Source organism: Mauremys mutica, chromosome 1, assembly GCF_020497125.1.
Source record: "Mauremys mutica isolate MM-2020 ecotype Southern chromosome 1, ASM2049712v1, whole genome shotgun sequence".
Classification (NCBI taxonomy): domain Eukaryota; kingdom Metazoa; phylum Chordata; order Testudines; family Geoemydidae; genus Mauremys; species Mauremys mutica.
The window spans coordinates 269,409,567-269,429,401 of record NC_059072.1 but is presented as its reverse complement, the minus strand read 5'-3'; the positions used below and the strand labels follow the sequence as shown (position 1 = coordinate 269,429,401).

The 19,835-nt window shown below is 43.1% G+C and overlaps 1 protein-coding gene across 3 annotated transcripts in view; it reads left to right on the top strand.

The window, feature by feature from the left end:
* The window catches only part of GPC6 (glypican 6), a 1,140,547-nt gene extending 1,121,173 nt beyond the window's left edge, over nucleotides 1-19,374 (top strand). For all 3 annotated transcript variants that reach the window (XM_045010084.1, XM_045010090.1, XM_045010100.1), the window contains 2 exons: nucleotides 7,973-8,148; nucleotides 14,418-19,374. In XM_045010084.1, the coding sequence (XP_044866019.1) occupies nucleotides 7,973-8,148; nucleotides 14,418-14,620 (379 nt within the window). In that variant the 3' untranslated portion in view covers nucleotides 14,621-19,374. The remainder of the gene's footprint in view (nucleotides 1-7,972; nucleotides 8,149-14,417) is intronic.
* Nucleotides 19,375-19,835: the final 461 nt, after the last annotated feature.

Sequence of the window (19,835 nt, the reverse complement as noted above, 5' to 3'; positions counted from 1 at the left end):
AACTTTTGTCATTTGGGGGTGTTAACAAAACACACACACCCTGAATGACAAAAGTCTGACCGATGAAAATCACCGGTGTGAACAGTGCATCTCCTGCCGACAAACAGCAGCTACACCGCGCGGCTTTTAGCAGCACAGCTGTAGCGGCACAGCCATGTCGCTAAAAGCCTTGTAGTGTAGCCATAGCCTAAAAGTCTGACCTGAGTTAGGCGCTCTTAGCTGTGAGCCACTCCAGCTACTGCGATACCTAGGCAATGAACAGGGAAATATAACAAAAGACAAAATATTTTTTTAAAAACAGTGTCTTAGGTGCTGCTGATCAAAGAAAATTGTAGTTGTAGAATTGCAAAATACACAGTGGCTCTTGTGTTTCATTCAACACATCCATCTTTTAACATTGCATATACCAGAAAATGTATGTTATAAAACTGAGGTTATAGAAAATGGAAGCTATTCCATCTTTTGAAAGATGCAGAACACCAAGGTCACTTGTGGTTATTAAAATCCACTGGTATGTCTCTACTGCCATGAGATCAGATGGGGTTAATCCAAGGCCACCAGTTAGCAAATAACATGCAGAGTTACTGGAATGATCCATTTGACTTTCTGGAAGGGTGCACTTGTTATGTTGATAACCCTTGATACAGAAAAAGCATTTGTTTGATAAGGTCAAATGTAAATATTGGAGCAGAGGAGGGGTGAGTTGGATGGTGTGGAACTGGGAACATTTACGAGATGGATGGAATCCCGTTTCTAAAAAACCTTTATAGCCAGAATCAAAGTTAATGATAGATACTTCAAACCTAGTGCCTTCTGAGAAGTACCCAGAATGGCTGCCCCATCACATCTCATATTCAAAGTCATGGAAACTTGTACACAAATTTTGTTCTTTGTTTTTAAAAGAGTATCTTGGGAATAAATGCAAGAGACTTGGGTAACAATGTTATCCTCTATGCAGGTGAGGTCTTAATGACAGGATGATCTGCTCACCCAGATGACTGTTATGAAAGATAGGATGGAATTTGTAGAAGTCTCAGGTTTCAGTATTCAGTTATACCAAATCCCAATTAATAGCCCTTGAAATATCATGATGAGTAAAATGCCATGCATACAATGCTGTAGTCTCAGCCAACCACAAACATCTCTTCCCTTCTCTTACAGAACACAGTTTAGATGCCTGGTCCCATAGAGTTCGGGCTCTCTCTGTGTTGGGTGGAAGGAGAGAGGCACTAGAGCAGGGATCGGCAACTTTTGGCATGAGGCTCACCAGGGTAAGCCCCCCGGTGAGCTGCGACGGTTTGTTTAACTGCCGCCTCTGCAGGTTCAGCCGATCACAGATCCCACTGGCTGCGGTTTGCTGCTCCAAACCGGCCTGGCCTGCCAGGGTGCTTATCCTGGTGGGCCACATGCCAAAGGTTGCCGATCCCTGCACTAGAGCGTTGTCTGTACTAAGAAAATGGCCCATTTCTGACAACAGATGTCCGCAATTAAGTGCAGCTGAAACAAAGCTATTGTTCAGCGCCACTGGAGAAAATGCATTAAGCCCAGCTCTCAGCAACTAAACACATTTTTCTATTAATAAATGTCTAGTTTCCAATCAAATTTTGCTGGGGCTCCCCTTTCAGTGACTTGACAGATGAACCATTCCCTTCCACTCCTTGTGTTCCCTTATATCCCACCTCAGCACAGCTGCTGCTGTCTTTCCTTTACACACACACACACACACACACCAATCCCTTTGGGGGTTGCCCTATGATTGAAAAGAGATTGATTGAGTTGTCTGTTTGGCCAAGTAAGTGCCCTTTTATCTTAGCAGGCCGGGTAAGCTTGTCTGCCATTATCCTAGCTTGAGTGAACCTCCCTGCTGCATTTTGTTTTGTCTTCCTCACAAGACTAGACACCAATGAAAGCTACATCACTTACTGAGTGGAATTTCCCAGTGTTAAGTAAACAGCTGCTGCTGCAGCAGAATATGGAGGACACTGCCCTTTAAGTCAGATGTCGTTCATGAAGTGGAAAACCCATCCATGTTTGTTCACCACAGGGGTGAGGTTTTTTATGTAAGCAATCTGAAAAGAATCATCAGCCATTTTTAGTCTTGAAAAGAAAGAAAATACTCTGGAACATCAGCTGCATATTGAAAAAAAATTGACTGTGGTTTTAAACAAGCTTTGTGGGACTCGCATAACAGGTGCCAAAAAGCATTTTTGTCATGCCTGCTGAGGCAAGTAAGAAGTATGGAAAGGCTAAAGAGGAATGAAGAAATGGTTTAAGATTTTAGAAAATGTAAACGGCACTAAACTACTGCTATATCTGAGCAAGAAACAAATAGAAAATAAACAGTAATGTCCAGCTTCTCACTTGTCAAAGAGGTGAGAGAAATCATTGGACACAGATTCAGGCTAGCCTCTCCCATTCTATTTTTATTTAGAATAGTTATTATTACCATGCACCAAAAGGGACGGTTAACAGCAAGAGCAGCAGCAAAGCTTAATACCCACAGGGATAGTTCCACTTTCAGAACTGCAACATAAGCAGCTGTGTTTGAACAACTTTGCCCACCCTGCAGCCAATTTTCTGTCAAAAATGGTCTCCTGCCACAGCTTCCAATTTTGTGTGACTTAACCCTACCACATACACATCCAAATGCTTTTGTAAGAACATGTGCTTGGCATTCAGGGGGAACGTCACTCAAAAAACACCTTGGACTTTGAATTTCTATATCCCTGGTTTAACCTTTTACATTCAAAAGATACTTTCCTCTGCGAAAACAGGTGAGCCACTATGATAACAATTGTCTAAATACTTCATTCATATGCTACAAATACACTGAGGCTCTGATCCAGTAAGGTACTTAAGCGTGTGCCTAACTTTAAGTGCTTTGAAGTCAATGGGCTTTCTTAAAGTGTGCTTAAATTTAACAAATGCTAAAGTTCGTTGCTAACTGTGGCTTAACAGTGCAATACTAAAGATGTATGTGCTTAAAGTATGGCAACTAAATCTGCATAAAGACAATGAAATAATAATTTTAGTCACCTCAAATCTGATTTAAGATCTTAAAGCTAGATTGAGATGTCTAATTTTGGACACCCAAACTTGAAAATTAGGCACTGAGTCATTAAACCTAACCCATTCTGAAACTGAGAGTGTATCATGCACTAGCCGCTATATTTCACCCTTTGGAATAAAGTCTTCTCGTGGAGAGCCAATTCAATAAAGTTGTTGATTTCATATCTTTAATACTTTTGTTTTAAAGTTCATCCTTCTTATGGCAAATACAGTTTGTGTGTGTGTGTGTGTGATTCATTTGACTCTTTTCAAGTCACAGCAACCATAGCAGAGCAAACCAACATTTTGTGAATGTCATGGCTGTTCCTGGAATGAATCTGATTCTAAAGGGGATTTTAAAATGAATTGGGGTGAAAGAACACAACACAGCTAGGCCTACTTGACATCCCCTTGAAGTCAGCTGGTCTCTGGGTGGGTGCAGGGATCCACCCACACAGATCCATTTACAGAATTTGGAACTTGTTATTCATGCTAAATAAAGAATATACCAGAAGACTCTTATTACATTAAACCTCCAAAATAACTCATATGTTCTCCATATAGAAAACCTACTAAGGACTCAGTATATCAAATAAACTAGGTTCTACTTTTATTACACAATAAGACAAGAATTTAAACATAAATCAGCTATTGGAATTTGGTGCATCATATTTCATAGCCAAAAACTGCTTCTCATGAATTGAGTCAATTAGCAGAACAATCATCAGTCATGAACGGGAATTCTGATGCAGAGTAGGCAAAATAAATACTTAGACTTAAAATCACTTTTAGCTAGTCACTGGTTGTTTCTCCTGGGGAAAGAATCTTATTGTCTTATAGTCGCTCTCTGTCTATTGAGCCTGCACCACTGTAAAATCTGAGCACCTACTACATAGAAAGAAAGGTGATTATTGTTATTTCTATTTTTACTCTTTCCTTGTTGGCCTGTAGGAAAAATTTCTGAGTTCATTTATAAGATATTAATGTTGTTTGTTTGTTTATGTTTGTGTCAAAGATAGAAAGAGAGAGCAAGCAGCTGAACTGAAGAAATTAGTTTATATGTGATAGAAACTATTTGTATATGTGGTAGAAACTATTTTTACATAACAAGCAGGGCTGGCCCACAACATTTTGGCACCTGAGGCAGGGAACTCAAATGACGCCCCCCAGGCCCTCTCGCTTGGGCCAAAACTTTGAAAGGTCTCAATTCTGCCTTCTTCCTGTTCTACTCCTCTCATGGTACTGCTCTGTTACCTACCCCAATAAAGGAGAACTAACAACTTAAAATGCCTTGTTCAAAAATTTTAAGTAACACTTAACTTTCAAACACCTGAGCAGCAAATGTAACTTTTCTTGTCTGCATAGTAAACACTGGCATTTTTATCTCTTTGAATAATCAAAGTGGTGCTTTCTGTGCCTTCTTGGGTGCAAAGATTTGAACTGCTTCCTGAAGGTCCACAGTCTGGGCCTGCTCATGCTCTATTGAGATGGTTTCAAGGCCGACCAGCCTCTCCTGTGTCATTGTGGAGCATAGATGTGGTTTTATTAACTTCAGCTGGGAGAATCTGCGTTCTCCACTGGCAACTGTTACAGGAAGTGTTAGAAGTATGTGAAGAGCAACAAAAGCATTTGGAAAGAGGGTGGTCATCTTATTTGTGCACATATATTCCAGAACAGCCTTTGGAGTCGATCCTGCTGAAATGTATTTTGAAACGGCTTTCAGTTCATCACCTAAATCACTCACATCAATATAATGCATGTCATCATGTGTCAACACTGTCTCTAGTGCCTTGCATTGCTGGTGTAGGTCCTCTTCAGGTATAGTGAGGAGTTTTGGAATATCATACAACATCCCAAATATACTGCTGTGTTCCTTGAGCTGCATGAAACGTTCAACTGACTGTATTGCACAATCTAGCACCTGGTTAAAGAATTCAACTTTGAATTGTTGTTTGGGGTCTCTTATGGGATTATCCCATGCCTTGTCATCAAAATGTCTTCTTCTTCGGTGACTCTTGTATTCTTGAATGGGTGGGAAAATAGCTTCAGTGTGAAGGTCCTCTGCCAACTTCTGTGCACTCTTCAGAACGTTTTGAAATCCCTCATCTGACCGGTAAGACTTTAGGTATGACTTTGCTTTGTCCAGCTGTTCCATTGCTCCAGATATATCAAGGCCAACACCTTGGAGTCTCTTGCTTACAACATTTATTTCAAACAATATGTCATGCCACAACAGTAAGCCACACAGAAATTTGAAGTTATGTATGTTTCTGGTGATTCCATTTCCCTTTGCCACTGTTCTCCCACGAACAGTTCCTGTCATAGCATTATCCTCCATAATGGTAACTATGGCATCATCTAGCTTCCCAGTTTGGTGTTTGATAGGCTTTATCGCCTCCACTCGACTTTCCCATCATGTGGCGCTCAGTAGTTTCAGTGTCAGAGAGGATGTTCCCAGATGTTGCTTCAAAACTTGCCATCGATGAGTTGATGCAGAGAAAAATACATAGGTGCTTTGAATTACATTAAAAAATTCAGCAGCCTCACTAGAAGCTGGTGCTGCATCACTGATCACCAAGTTCAATGAATGAGGACTGCATGGGACAAAAAAAGCTCAAGAGTTTAACTCTCAGATCCATGTCTGTCTCAGATCCTCTGTTCTTTCCTCTCATGTTGGCACCATTATCGTAGCCCTGACCTCTCATGTCAGCTATTGCAATTCCCATATCTTCCCGCTTTTTAAGAAGCACATTTGTCATACCAACTCCTGTAGTACCATCAATGGCAATAAATTCTAGAAAATGCTCTCTGACAGTCACCATTGCGGGGACATTTTCACTAGGTTCTGTTGTTGTTACAAAATGCACCATTAAAGTAATTTGTTCCATATGGCTGATGTCAGGTGTGCAGTCCAGAATAACAGAGTAATATCTTGCTGACTTCAGATCTGCCACAATCTTCTGTTTGACTTTTGTTGCCAGTAACTGTATGATCTCATTTTGAATTGTTTTTCCAAGGTAGTGCTGTGTGTACATTTCTTGGGTGATGACTCTCCTTAGATTATCCTGGAGTACCGCATCAAACTCAGCCATCATCTCCACAATTTTAAGGAAGTTTCCATTGTTTGGCACAACCAGCTGATCTGAAGTGCCACGCAGTGCTAGGTTTTGGGTAGCAAGAATTCTCACAATGTCAATAAGCTTTTTCAGAACATTTTGCCAGTAAAGAGACTCTGATGCAATCTTCTCTTGATGCTTATCATCTATGGTGGCCTTTAACCTTAGTCTCATCTCAAGCTCTTTCCACCTATGGAATGCTCTCTGGTGATTTGCTGCCTTCTCATGGCATGCCAGATTTTTCCAGTCCTTTGTTCCTGTAGAACCCAATGTGGCTGGAACATTAGACTGGAAGAGTTTGCAACAAAAACAGTATGCAGCATTCTGGGTTTTTTAGTACATAAGCCATGGCCTCTCCACTTTGTCACCCTTGGGGATTTCATGCCAGTAATGTGTTGGATGGAAACTTCTATTTTCATTGTCTTTGGGGAACATGAAGTTTTTCACTTGCTGTGGCCCATGCAGTACAAGGAGGTTCCTCAGGCTACTGCTCAAGTGGGTCCACAGTCCTGGATCATCTAGACTTAAGGAACTAAACTCAGCAGCAGTTGTTTCTTGCACCTCCACCACATTCTTCTCTGATCTACACTTTTCTTCAGGAATGTGCATGGTTATATCAATTTGAGATGGCGATATGGATGTTGCAGTAGCTGCCAGGTCACCTGCACTCTGACTAACTGGAAGATCAGGCATCTCCTCACCACTTACATCCTTACTGGGGCCAGAAGGCTCACCGTGAACATTTGTGTCTATGTATCTCAGGAGAGCTCCTTCCTGCTTAGATAGAAAAGCTTCCTTTGCTTTCTTTCTTTTTCTGAATGCTGCCCCAGAGGGACGTTTTCTTCTTTCACTCATGACTGCTGTTCTGTGCCAGCTATACTGGCTCTCAACACTCAGTTGAAGGGGACAAATAAGCAGACTGGTAGCAGGGCCTGAGTGAGGGAAGATACCAGCGTCTTAAGGGCCTAACTGGCTCCTACTACTTCCGTTGACTGCCTGTTCTCCTCAAGTGGGTTCAGGGAAGCAGCAGGAAAAGGAAGCTCCCTGAGAAGCTAGTTTTAATCGGTCCAGGCTCCTGGGGGTGCTAGAGAGGTACATCAGAGGCTCCTCCTCCTCTCTCTCCCTGCAGCTCCTGCTGCTTTCTGTTATTTCCGCTCACCTTTTCTCCTGCCTGCCTGTTATGTCTCTTGTGCCCTCCTTCCTCCAGCACAGCACTCCACCATCTCTGTGCATCTAGAGCAGAGAGAATACATAGGCACCAGCATCAGACACAATTTTCTACACTCTGGGTCCTAGTGGCGCCTCTTCCCTCCCCCTTCCCCCCAGTCTTGCACCTGAGGCAGTCGCCTCAGTTTGCCTCATGGTAAGGCCAGCCCTGATAACAAGAGAGATAAAAATTTAAAAAGTACAAAGGAATATTGGGATAGATAATCAGCTGGTATAAAATAATGTAGCTCCTCTGACATCAATGGAACTACACCAGTTTTCATCAGCTGAGGATCTGGCCATTTAGAGTTTTCTCTCTATACTAGTAAATCTCAACTGTGGTTTGCAGAGGCAAGAGCACTTGCTGATAGTATGCAGAGTTAACCAGTCAGATGATGTTAACTCTTCTTTGTTTCCATATGTCAAAGCTCTTCCAAAAGAACAGTAGCTCTGTAAAACTGACAAAGTGGTTTTCTAAATATTTTTATAAGAAATGTTAAAGACAGTTAATACTGTCGAATTGCTTAGTATAGATTTTGCACTATGGTCTGCATTTCCATAAAACATTATATACTGAGCCAATTGTTCATTTTGCTGTCTAGATACCTTCCTGAGATTATGAATGATGGGCTGACCAACCAGATAAACAATCCCGAAGTAGATGTTGACATCACAAGGCCTGACACCTTCATACGGCAACAAATCATGGCCCTAAGAGTCATGACTAACAAACTGAAGAATGCATACAATGGAAATGATGTGAACTTCCAGGATACAAGTAAGCAACTGATTTTGCGAACAAACATATCCTCCAAAGAAATTCATAAACCCGCCCCATCAGGGCCATTATACATTATAATAACTCTCCTTAGTTATAGTAATCTGCTAAGTATACCTTATTCCAGAGTGTCCTGGGCTTGAAAAGTGAAGCAATGTAAGGGTTTGCCTACATAAGACAGTTTAGCCTAAGGTGTGAATTTAAGCCATGTATGTACTACAGGGACTATAGAGACATGGCTACATCACTGTAGCTATGCCGGCATAACCTCATAGTGTCAATCCAGTCTATAGCAATGGAAAGGATTTTCCCAGTGCTGTGGGAACACCATCTACCTGAGTGACAGTAGCTAGGTCAAGGAAGCATTCTAGCTGTGTCTACACTGGGGGTTAGGTCAACATAGCTATGGGGCTCAGGGTTGTAGATTTTTCACACCCCTGAGCACCATAGTTATGCCAACCTCAATTTTAAGCCTAGGCCAGACCTCACACTGATTTAGTTAAACTGGTGCATCCCACAATGTGGACATGCTTATGTCATTTTAAGTGGCTTTTTTCAATTTAATTTAAGTAGATTGGGAGCTAAATCATAATTGTCTGTTAAACCATGGTAAGTGTCCACATGGAGGTTTGCACCAGTTTAATTAATTAGTTTATCTGGCAAAACTTTCCCACGTAAACAAATACTAAAATTGCTTCAGTGATATCATTCCCTCTCTCAAGGTTGACCATTTACTGGCTAGAATCCCTGCTGAAAGTTGTTACGGATCAAGTTCCACATTCACATTCTCAATCAGAGAATACAGTGTACTCCACGATCTTCATATCAGGGGCAGCTCCAGGCACCAGCATGCCAAGCGTGTGCCTGGGGCAGCAAGCCACAGGGGGTGCTCTGCCGGTCGCCATGAGGGCGGCAGGCAGGTTGCCTTTGGCGGCATGCCTGCGGAGGGTCCGCTGGTCCCGTGGCTTCGGCGGACCTCCTGCAGGCGTGCCGCCAAATCCGCGGGACCTGGGACCTCCCGCAGGCAAGCCACCGAAGGCAGCCTGCCTGCGTGCTTGGGGCGGCAAAATACCTAGAGCCACCCCTGTTTCATATTAGTAAGTCTTCAAGGAGAAATTATATATGGGTGGAGTTCTGTGGTCTTCATGGGAAGGTTTCAGTTTATACTTTTCAAGATCAGACTCACACAGTATTTTTTTAATGGATCTGATTTTGTGCTACTAGTTGTTATTACTGCAGTTTGTTAGTTAGATTACGGTAGCAACCAAAATACACTGCAGACTTTGCAAGCAGATTCCCATATAATGAAGATCGTATAATCTGAGAGGAGGACAAAGTATGGAGAGTGGGGGAAAGAGATAAAATGTACAAGTAAACTGATCAGGGAGGTGCTAGGCTTATGTCTTATTGAAGCAATTACATGTTTGGGGAGTTTTGTTTTGTTTTTAAGATATAGCATTATATTCGCCTCTCCCCTTCCTCCTGCTACCATTCATCTCCCCAGCTTTCCACCACAGCAACTGCCTGAGACTGTCCCTGCATCCGCAAGCTCCTTGTTTCAAAAATTCAGTCCCCGCCCGCCATGTGAATGTGCACCTGACTCAAAAGATAAACCACAGTAATAATCAGGAGCCCATGTACTCAGCGGCACAGCGGTACCACATTCTGCTGCAATGTTCATTTGTTCTTTCTCCATTCTTGCCTCCTGCACCCAAATGCATACAGGACTAAGGTGGGAGCTTAGAGTCAGTTTCAGCAATTTATCTTCTCAAAATCCCTGGGCCTTAGCATTTGCTCTATTCTCTTAACAGCCCAGCTGCACAGCTTGCTCCCCTGTTTTCTGAGTGTGAACTGTACACCAGCTCTAGTTCATCAACCCACCTCCAGCCTGGCTCCTGAGAACAGTGCCAGAACACTGTAATCCAACTGATTACTCTCTGTGGACAAAATGCTAAACAAGAAACAGTTGTAGGCAGGTCCCAGCAGGGCAGGGAGAGAGAAAATTACTAATTGCCTGGTTACAGCAAAATAATGAATTCTACAGAAAAATGCTGAATTTTGTGATATTTTAGAAAAATGTCTAATTCCATGGCTGCACAATTCATAGGCCAAAGGGCTCTGAGTGAGATGACTGGGGCATTTCGCACCTCTCAGACCCATTGTTTCATGCTCTTTGACGTTTCAGACAGGGATTGGTGTACCCTCTAGTCACTTTTTTTGAGGTTATCATTGTACCCCAATTCCTGTCTGCAGCCTCATTAAAACTGCCTCTTCCTCTGCCTATACTCTCTATCTAGGGTGACCAGACAGCAAGTGTGAAAAATCGGGATGGGGGTGGGGGGTAATAGGAGCCAATATAAGGAAAAGACCCAAAAATCGGGACTGTCCCTATAAAATTGGGACATCTGGTCACTCTATCTAGTGTTAAAGTTGTACCAGTTATACTAGGGCCTTGTCTACACTACACAGTTTTGTTGGCAAAAGGCAGCGCCTGAGGATGCCGCTCAAAACTTCCACATTGCGCCCCTCCCAGCCCTACGGCAGCTCCCCCCCCTGCCCTGAGGCGTCCCCCACACGGCAGCTCCCCCCACCCCGGGGAGCTGTGCAGCACCTCCCCACTCCAGTTCACCTCTGCCCTCCGCCACCTCCCCAAGCACGCCGCCCCCGCTCTAATTCTCCCACCTCCCAGGCTTGCGGTGCCAAACAGCTGTTTGGTGCCACAAGCCTGGGAGGGGAGGAGAATTAGAGCGGGGGTGGCATGCTCGGGGAGGTGGCGGAGCAGAGGTGAGCTGCAGTGGGGAGTCCTGTGGCACTCCCCCCTCCCCGCCATGAGACACCCCCGTGGCAGCTCCCCCCCCCCGGCCCGGGGAGCCATGCAGCACCTCCCCACCCCAGCTCACCTCTGCTCCACCTCCTCCCCGAGCATGCTGCCCCCTCTCTAATTCTCCTCCCAGGCTTTTGGCGCCAAACAGCTGATTGGCACTGCAAGCCTGGGAGGTGGGAGAAGTGGAGCAGCGACCGCACGCTTGGGGAGGAATGCTGTAAAAAAAAATTGAGGACACCGCTTTTTGGCGCCCCCAAATCTTGGTGCCCTAGGCAACCGCCTAGTTCACCTTAATGGTAGCACTGGCCCTGCTGGTAGCTGAAGAGATTGTGGGAGAATTCAGAGGGGATCACAAATATTAATGCGGAATTGGCTGGCAGGCAGAGTGGGCTGCTGCTGTGGGGTGTGGGCGGAGAGAGACTGATGTGCTGTGCAGAACCCAGGCCTCATGTGTGGAAGTGTCCCCCTGCCCCAGGATTGGTTGTTATGGGGCTGTCTGAACTTAAAGAGACAGCATGCTGACACACTCTCCCCCAACACGTACTCTTCCCCAACACACACACTGTCTCGCTCACATATATACCCCTCTACACAATCTCTCACACACTTCCCCAACGCACACTGATTCTCTCTCTCTCTCTCTCTCTCTCTCTCTCACACACACACACACACACACTCTCCCTGCCACACAGTCTTCCCTCCGCCCACCCCTCACATACACTTCAGTTGAAAAGTGGCTGGTAGTCTAATAGGATGCCCATGGAATGATGTGATTGATAAATCTGCATCATGTGATGCTGTACCCGCCCCATCAGGCATTGCAAACCTGACCCAAGGCACCCTGTAACCAGTTGCACAGTGGGATAGCTAACCACAGTGCACTGTTCTCTGTGTTGATGCAAGAACTGCTAATGCAGACAGGGCCATCCCTAGCGGGGCATGGGCCCGGGACAAATCAGCCTTCCTGCTACTCTCCTCAACATCTGCCCAGCCTCCACTCGCCTCCTCATCCTCCTCCCCCACCTGCCTGGCTGCCGCTCACCTCCTCATCCCCCTCTTGCCTCCTCACCCCCCTTCCTGCCTTTCCTCCTGCCGCTCGCCTCCCCATTCACCTCTTCACCCCGCTAACCTGCCTGCTTCACCTTCCCGCCCACCTCCTCACCTGAATATTGGGACAAATGGCATCCCAATCGTACATCAGTCGGGATGCGAGAGAAAGGGCTAAATATCGGAACAGTCCTGATTTGATCGAAGCGTGGGACTCCCCAAGGCACGGGGCATGGGGCGGTTGTCCCAATTCGCCCTACCCAAGGGACGGCTCTGAGTGTGGATGCGCTCTGCCGACATAGTGTAGACATGCAACAGCATGTTAATTAAAGCGGCATAACTCTGTAGTGTACACAAAGTCTAAGTATCTGAAACAACAGAACTTCAGACGTGAACTTCCTTAGTCTCATTTTGCTTAATCAAAAATTAAAACTCTAGTTCTTTACCATGAACTGCCTTGTCCACTGCTGACCAGATGAAGGAAAGGTTTGGAAATATCAGGAAAGAAGCCAGATTTACTTCAGAGACAAATACACATCTGGGTGTGATGCAGTAAGAAGATCTGGACAGATGGAATAAAGAGAACAAAGCATTGTTATCTCACAAAAGACAGTGAATGGAAGGGAATGAAGTGTTAGAAAAATCCTAAATGTAGGAATAAAATGAAAGGTGTACTTTTAATCATTTAAACTCAGTAAATTCTTCAGAGTAGGGACATTGTCTTCATTGTTGTTTGTAAAGTCCAGAGCATGCTGGTGCTACATAAATAATAATCAGCTATCTCATAACATAAAATCATGTATACCTCTCCCAGGGGCAGTTCTAGGAATCTGGCCACCCCAAGCAGGGCGGCACGCCGCAGGGGGTGCGCTGCCGGTCGCCGGTCCCGCGGCTCCGGGGGACCTCCTGCAGACGTGTCTGCGGAGGGTCCGCTGGTCCTGCGGCTCCGGTGGAGCTTCTGCAGTCATGCCTGCGGGAGGTCCACCTGAGCCGCGGGACCAACGAACCCTCCGCAGTCATGCCTGTGGGAGGTCCACTGGTCCCGCAGCTCCGGTGGACCTCCCGCAGGCATGACTGCGGAAGGTCCGCCAGAGCCGCCTGCCGCCCTGCCGGCAAAATGCCGCCCCAAGTGCGCGCTTGGCGCGCTGGGGTCTGGAGCCGGCCCTGACCTCTCCACATTTTTGATGAAGAACTTCCAGTGTTCTAGAGGCAGAAAACAATGCGCATTATTCTCACATGTGTACACAGAAAATTCACTGGAGATAGGACAATATGCATGAAAAAAAATATCATGCAAATAGCCATTAGATGTGCTAAGGAGAATCAACATGCTGTCTAGTAGTATTATTGTAGTCTAGGCCTGCTAGAGAACTAGAATACATGTACAGAAAAAGATATGTTAAGAGACCAACGCTTCTTCACTCTGAGTTATCACAATGTCCTGTATAAAAATAGCGTAATTAAATGTAGTATAATGACTAATGTCATATAATGGAATGATACAAGGTAAAGTAATTTTTTTATTTACTTTTTGAATATTTTATTTTATATGTTGTCTTGTTGGTTGCGTGCCAGAAAATTGACATTTATGGAAGCCTCTCTTAGATACTTCCCATTTAGAAGGTATGACTTTATGAGACAGAGGAATCATTGCAAACACATAGGCATAATAAATCGAAGTGGTCCAATTTGCAGCTGGATTCCTAATTAATATATTCAAGAATCCAGATGTGCCATATTTCAGCAAACAACCTTAAATTGAAAGCCTAAACACCTAAGGGTTGAGCTAAAAAAGCTAAAGTGATTGTTTCATCTCTTACCTACACTAGTGTTACTCCATTGACTTCAAAAGAGTTACTCTTGCTTTACACTGATGTACAAGAGAGAGAAGAGAATCACCTTTTCTGTGTATACGCAAGGTTACTAATGTATTAAAATAGTATTACTTATTGAGCAAACCTGTTCTCTGTGCTGTTTATAACATAAAGTCATAGTCTCTGCCTCATGCAACCTGCATTCTAAAGCTTTCATATGATACTTGTTTCCTTTGTTACCATTTGGTTACCAACATACATTATGCTTCAGGGCATACATGCCATCACGTTAAGAACATGCTTAAGCCCATCCCTATTCAGCAAGAGCTTAAGTACTTGCTTAAACTCCAGTGACTTTAGTGACTGCTTTGCAGAATAGAGATGGATTTAAACACAGGCAAAAGAAATTTGCTGAATTGGGGTCTTGGAGCACTGCACAATTCACCAATTGTGTCGTGGGCTTTTCCACCTTCCTCTGAGACATCAGGTGTTGGCTACTTCTCTGAAAGTCAGAACAATGGATTTGAGGAATGAATGGTTGAATTCTATGTTTTTATGTTGTTTTTCTTACCTCCCTGTGCTAGGTGATGAAACCAGTGGCTCAGGAAGCGGAAGTGGTTGCACTGATGATATCTGTCCTACAGAGTTTGACTTCGTCACCACAGAAGCACCACCTGTTGACTCAGACAGAAGAGAAGTAGACTCTTCAGCAATCCAGTCTAGCCAGTCACTGTTTATGTTGTTCATCATCTGCATCATCCTGGTACTGCAGAGACAGTGGAGATAATCCTGGTTCTGGTCAGAGAGACTGTGTTTTAGCTACAAAAACAGCCAACTTGCTCCTTTTCTTACACTCTTGGACAATGGACCATGCCACAAATACTTACAGTTTTCTATGAGAAGAGAGCAGTACTGCAGCCTGCTTCCCTTTTTGTTTTCCCAAAGAGTACCAGGTGCCAGACTGAACTGCTTCCTGTTTCTTTCAAGATAGCTGTGAAGACAATGTCCACTCTTGAGAGAATTCTTTCTCACATCTTTATTATTGGAGACTTTCTGAGCTGCATTATGCTGCAGAAGTAAAAAGGATCTTACGGTGTGAGGTTTTCCTTAACAAGAAAAAAGAGAGAAAGAAACAAAGAAAACAAATTTCCTTCTAAATCAGGCCAAACTTAAGGCTGCTGCATTTTCAAGAATAATAAAAAAAAAAGAGAGCAAAAAAAAAGAAAGACAAAAAAAAAAGACAAAAGTTCTTCACAGACACCCAGGCCTCCTCTAGGGGCTTCTGTCCAGTGATTCAGGTCATCATAATTATCATTCCTATTGCAAGGAAGTTTGGATTTTTTTTAACACAATGATAAGAGTATGATTCAATGGTGAATATCTTGCACCAACATGAGATTGGTATGAAGGTACAGGAAGCTGAAAAAAGAAGCTTGTCTTTTAGTATTATAGTAACACCACTAAGCTCAGAATATCATGTTACAGTTGCTTATGATTTAAATCTTGATGCCCAGTAAAAATTTGAGTAGCTGCACTATTTCTCTAGCTTCTTTCAGTACTGATCGTTACATAATTGGCACAGATTTCCACCTCGTGTCCCATCAACAATTGTGGTGATGCTGAACAAACCTTCCCTCAAGGGTTTGGACAGAAAATAATACCTTGTGATAAAATCTCTTTTCTTTTGCCACAGGTTTGACATTGGTTACAATTTTCTGCTACTGTGTTCATTATCCTACCGACTTGACAATTCTTTAATGGACTGATAAGAGTGATTGGATCAATAAGTGAGTTTCACACATAACTACATCCTTTGCATTCATTAGTTTCTGTATCACAAGAGGTACTGTGCTACAAAAAGTCAAGACAAAAAAATATAGTACTGACATGGAGATTTCTTTCACTTTTTTAGTCTTAGTATGATCATCTATTTTTATATATATAAATATATATAGATCACAGATTTTAACTTCTTAATTACAAGCTCAGGGTTGACACATCTTTGTAAGAAAAAAAATGTTCTGTCAACCAGCTCTTCTTTTTTTGTGCTTCTCTGGAAAGGAACCCTTTAATACGTGGTGAGCACAAGAATCAAAGAAGACAACCTTTTTACATATCCAGTGTCCATTTCTTAAGAAGTTGCAAGGGGGAGAGAACCCCTTTTGTGTGTGTGCATTCGCGCGGGCGTGCAAGTTTGTGTGAAATGCCTACAGAAGTACGCAGAGCAGTGTGACTTGTTTTGTGACGGCAATTGTACTCTCTCATGCTTCAAGAGAATGTCACTTTAATAATCATTGCCCACATGGATATGGCTCTGGGTAGAATATCCCTGGTTTGCATTGGATTGCATGACCTGAGTGTAGAGGCTATTTTAAAGCATGGGTAAATGAGTGTCAGCAAGTAGGCAGATATCAAAGCCCTTCCTTCCCCCCGCAACAAGAAACAAAGGGCTTCTGTGAAAATTCTGAGTGGTATTGAAATGATTTGCTACAAATATACTTCCTGGTTCTTATAATGATTCTAGAGTTGTTAAGGACAAAATATGAAAACACTTTAAAGTAAACCAGCCACGTTACAGTTAAGATGTTGAACATGTAAATCTTACATGTTCCAAACTCATTTTCTTATCAAATTATAATTAGCTATCAATTTAGCCATTAAATTAAAGTAGTAAACACACAGCACAATAAGATAAAGTATATTTAAGCACTTTTACCGGTATATATATATATTTACAAACTACTATCACTATATTGTCTAATAAGAAAAACAAAATGTCAGTTTTTAAGACCCTGTATTCAATTTTTTGTTGTTGTTGTTGTTTATTTAAAACTTTATAACATTCAGCATTTTTGGCCCAATTCAGTATCATATGCTTTGTGGAGAAACTCTCCTTTTATAGTCAGGCTCTGTGTTCATAGCCTACATTTCATAGCTAGATCTGGGCAGTGTTTTCAGCCATCTTCATGTTTCACTTTAGAACACTTAGTGACTAAAGTTGACTTTCTTCATTAACTCAGGCAATGTCTACACTAGCACTTTTGTCGGTAAAACTTTTGTTGGTCGAGGTGTGAAAAAAACACACCCCTGACTGACATAAGTTACATGGACATAAGCGCTGCTATGGACAGTGCTAGGTCACTGAGAGACACTCTCCCACCAATATAGCTACCGCCGCTCATTGGCGGAGGTTTAATTATGCTGGCGGGAGAGCTCTCTCACTTCATAGACTCATAGACTTTAAGGTCAGAAGGGACCATTATGATCATCTAGTCTGACTCCCTGCACAATGCAGGCCACAGAAGCTCACCCACCCACTCCCGCAACAAACCCCTAACCTAGCAGCTACATGGAGACCTAACAGTGGTGTTGCTGTAAGGTCTCTAGTGTGGACACAATCCATATCAGTCAAAGCCAACCCATACAGCAGATTTGGTTGACCCCTGGTATGCCCCACACTAAGAAGTTCTTTCCTCTGGATTTTTTCATTGATTTCTACATACAGTGGAGCATGAGGGAGTTTTCTTTGAAATCCCTAGGACTCCCCTAGTCCTCAACCTTCTCATTCTACACATCTACTGGCCCTACTTGCACTGCTGCACTTCACAAGTCCTCTTTCAGAGCACAAGGGATTCAATTTGACTTTTACAATTCAGCATTTTCCTGCAGTAAATTATATCAATTTCACCTGATTACTCTCTGTCAAGAAGTTTACGTAATGAAATCAACCCAGATATATTGAGGCACTTTCACTGCTGCATCCAACTTCTGCTGGGTAAAGCAGAGCTGGGGTAGATTGCAAACAAGTCTCTTGTGGTTCCCTGATTCTCTGCGCTAGCCCTGGCGCTGGTTAGGACAGTATGCTGGCTGAAGCACGTAGCTGGAGCCTGCATGCTTTTGCCACCTATCCCACTGTCTTGGCCCAGCACACACCTCCACTCACCTCAATATGTCTTTTTGGCAGGGAGGAAGACATAGGGGCCAGCTATGCCTGCTGGTGAATCTTCCCATACCCAGCAGAATCCCCAGCAGGAGACTTGCAGGAGGTGTCAGCTCAATTTGCAGAGAGCAAAAGGAGTGGATGGTGGCAGAAGATCTGCTCTGCTGAACCAAATTAATCCTTAGTTTAACTTAATTGGCTTCATTAGAGTTATGCCAGGAGTGAATTTTCCCCATAGTATTTCTCTGTTTCCCTATTATTTTTTTAAAAGTGAGGTAATGTCAGAACATGGAGATCTCTCTGTAGGAGAGGTCAAGCACATAGCTGTTGGAGAGTCCCTAGCTTGAATGTTTCTCCCACAAATCGCATTTTGCTGAGATTTAAAGGCACTATTAAAACAACAGAACATATGAAATTGGGGATCAAGAAATAAAACAAACAGTGGTGTTTATAAATGCAAGAATCTAGATCATTTAATGTGCCTCTACTTACATCCACTTTACTTCTAATAAGTATTTTGGTGATTTTTTTGTGTGCCACAACTGAAATAATACTCTTCTGTTAATGGTTGTTAAAGTAAGAGAGAATAAATGACACCGATAAACTTTTCAGCAGTCTGGACCTAGAGTCTGAGGCAAAATCTCTGGATTACACAGCCTTCCAGTGTCACATAATCCTGAAGTTCTGTGCAGCTTTGTGTACAGTTTATAAACGGAGGATTTGAATGAATTATATATGGTAATGAATAATGCAGTCAGCACGCTGTATTTTTTATTTTGGTATTAATTCTGTTTATTTGACCCTGTCCCCATCTTGTCAGAATGCTGCATATTTTTGTATTGACAACTCATCGCTGTATCATAGAGGTTGGCGGGGAGATGCTGGAGGACTCAGCAGTTGAGTAGGAGGAAGTTAGGGAATAGTGGATTGAGATTTCATCTTAAACTGGAGGAATGGGGGAACCAAGTGTAAGGAGGTTTTCAGGACTACCAACGAGGCACACAGTTTTCTTTGTGACCCTCGCAAAGGAGACAACCACTGCTTGCTGTAGTAGACAAAACCACTGCTAACTCCAGACTTCAAATCCAAAGGTTTATTTTAGCATAGGTACAATGTGCCACTCTCCAGTGTTCAGCCGAGGTGACCAACCAATGATCTGGCTGAGTGCACAGCTGTACACAAACAAAGGCAAAGACTTAAGTCTCTGTGGACTCCTTTATACACAAGATGATACCATACTTGATTATCAACACCTCCTCCTCTGACTCATTACGTTCTGTGACCAAATATAAGATTCCTCATTACACCCTAAATTATCTACTCCTGGACCATAACAAAACTATTCATCTGAATATTTGACAGGGATTTGGGGACTTTTCTTGTTTATCCTAATTATATTTGGCAAGATCCTCTTAACCTTTCATTGTATCTTCATCCTTGTAATCTCGGCCGTGTTCTGTACCCAGATCAGAGACATGTCAAGAACTGAACAGGATATTTAATACACTAAATGGCTTTGTTTTGCACTCATTGCTAAAAATGAGTATTCAAAGGTCTTATGAACCAAACTATTAAACTAAGCCCACATTTATATGACTTATGCATTTGCTTATATATTGCTAGCTGATATGTAAAGTATATATTATCCATTAAATACATGTAGGCCCTTACCATTTTATATGAGGTAAGTTCACTTAATCATTGTCTCACCTCCTTACTCCGAGAATGTGCCCTAGACAAGGTCATGGTAAAGGCCAAGCTATCCCAGTTCCCTAGAGAGCTTGTGTTATTATCATTGCAGCGCTTTGCTCACATCATTCTCCACACCTTTTTAGCATCTGAGTATGAATGGTAAAGATGAGCCAAGCACTGGGTGGTCTCCATGTCCTGTGGAGCACCCTTACAGATGCAAGGTTTCCCACGATTGTCTGAACTGACCCTCACCACTTCCAGGCAATAATTAGAAAATTAGAGTTAGAAAATTTAGAACTGCTCCTGGAGAGCTCGAAATCACATGCTAAGCCAGGTCACAAGAAGCATCACTTGTCCTTAGCTGCAAATC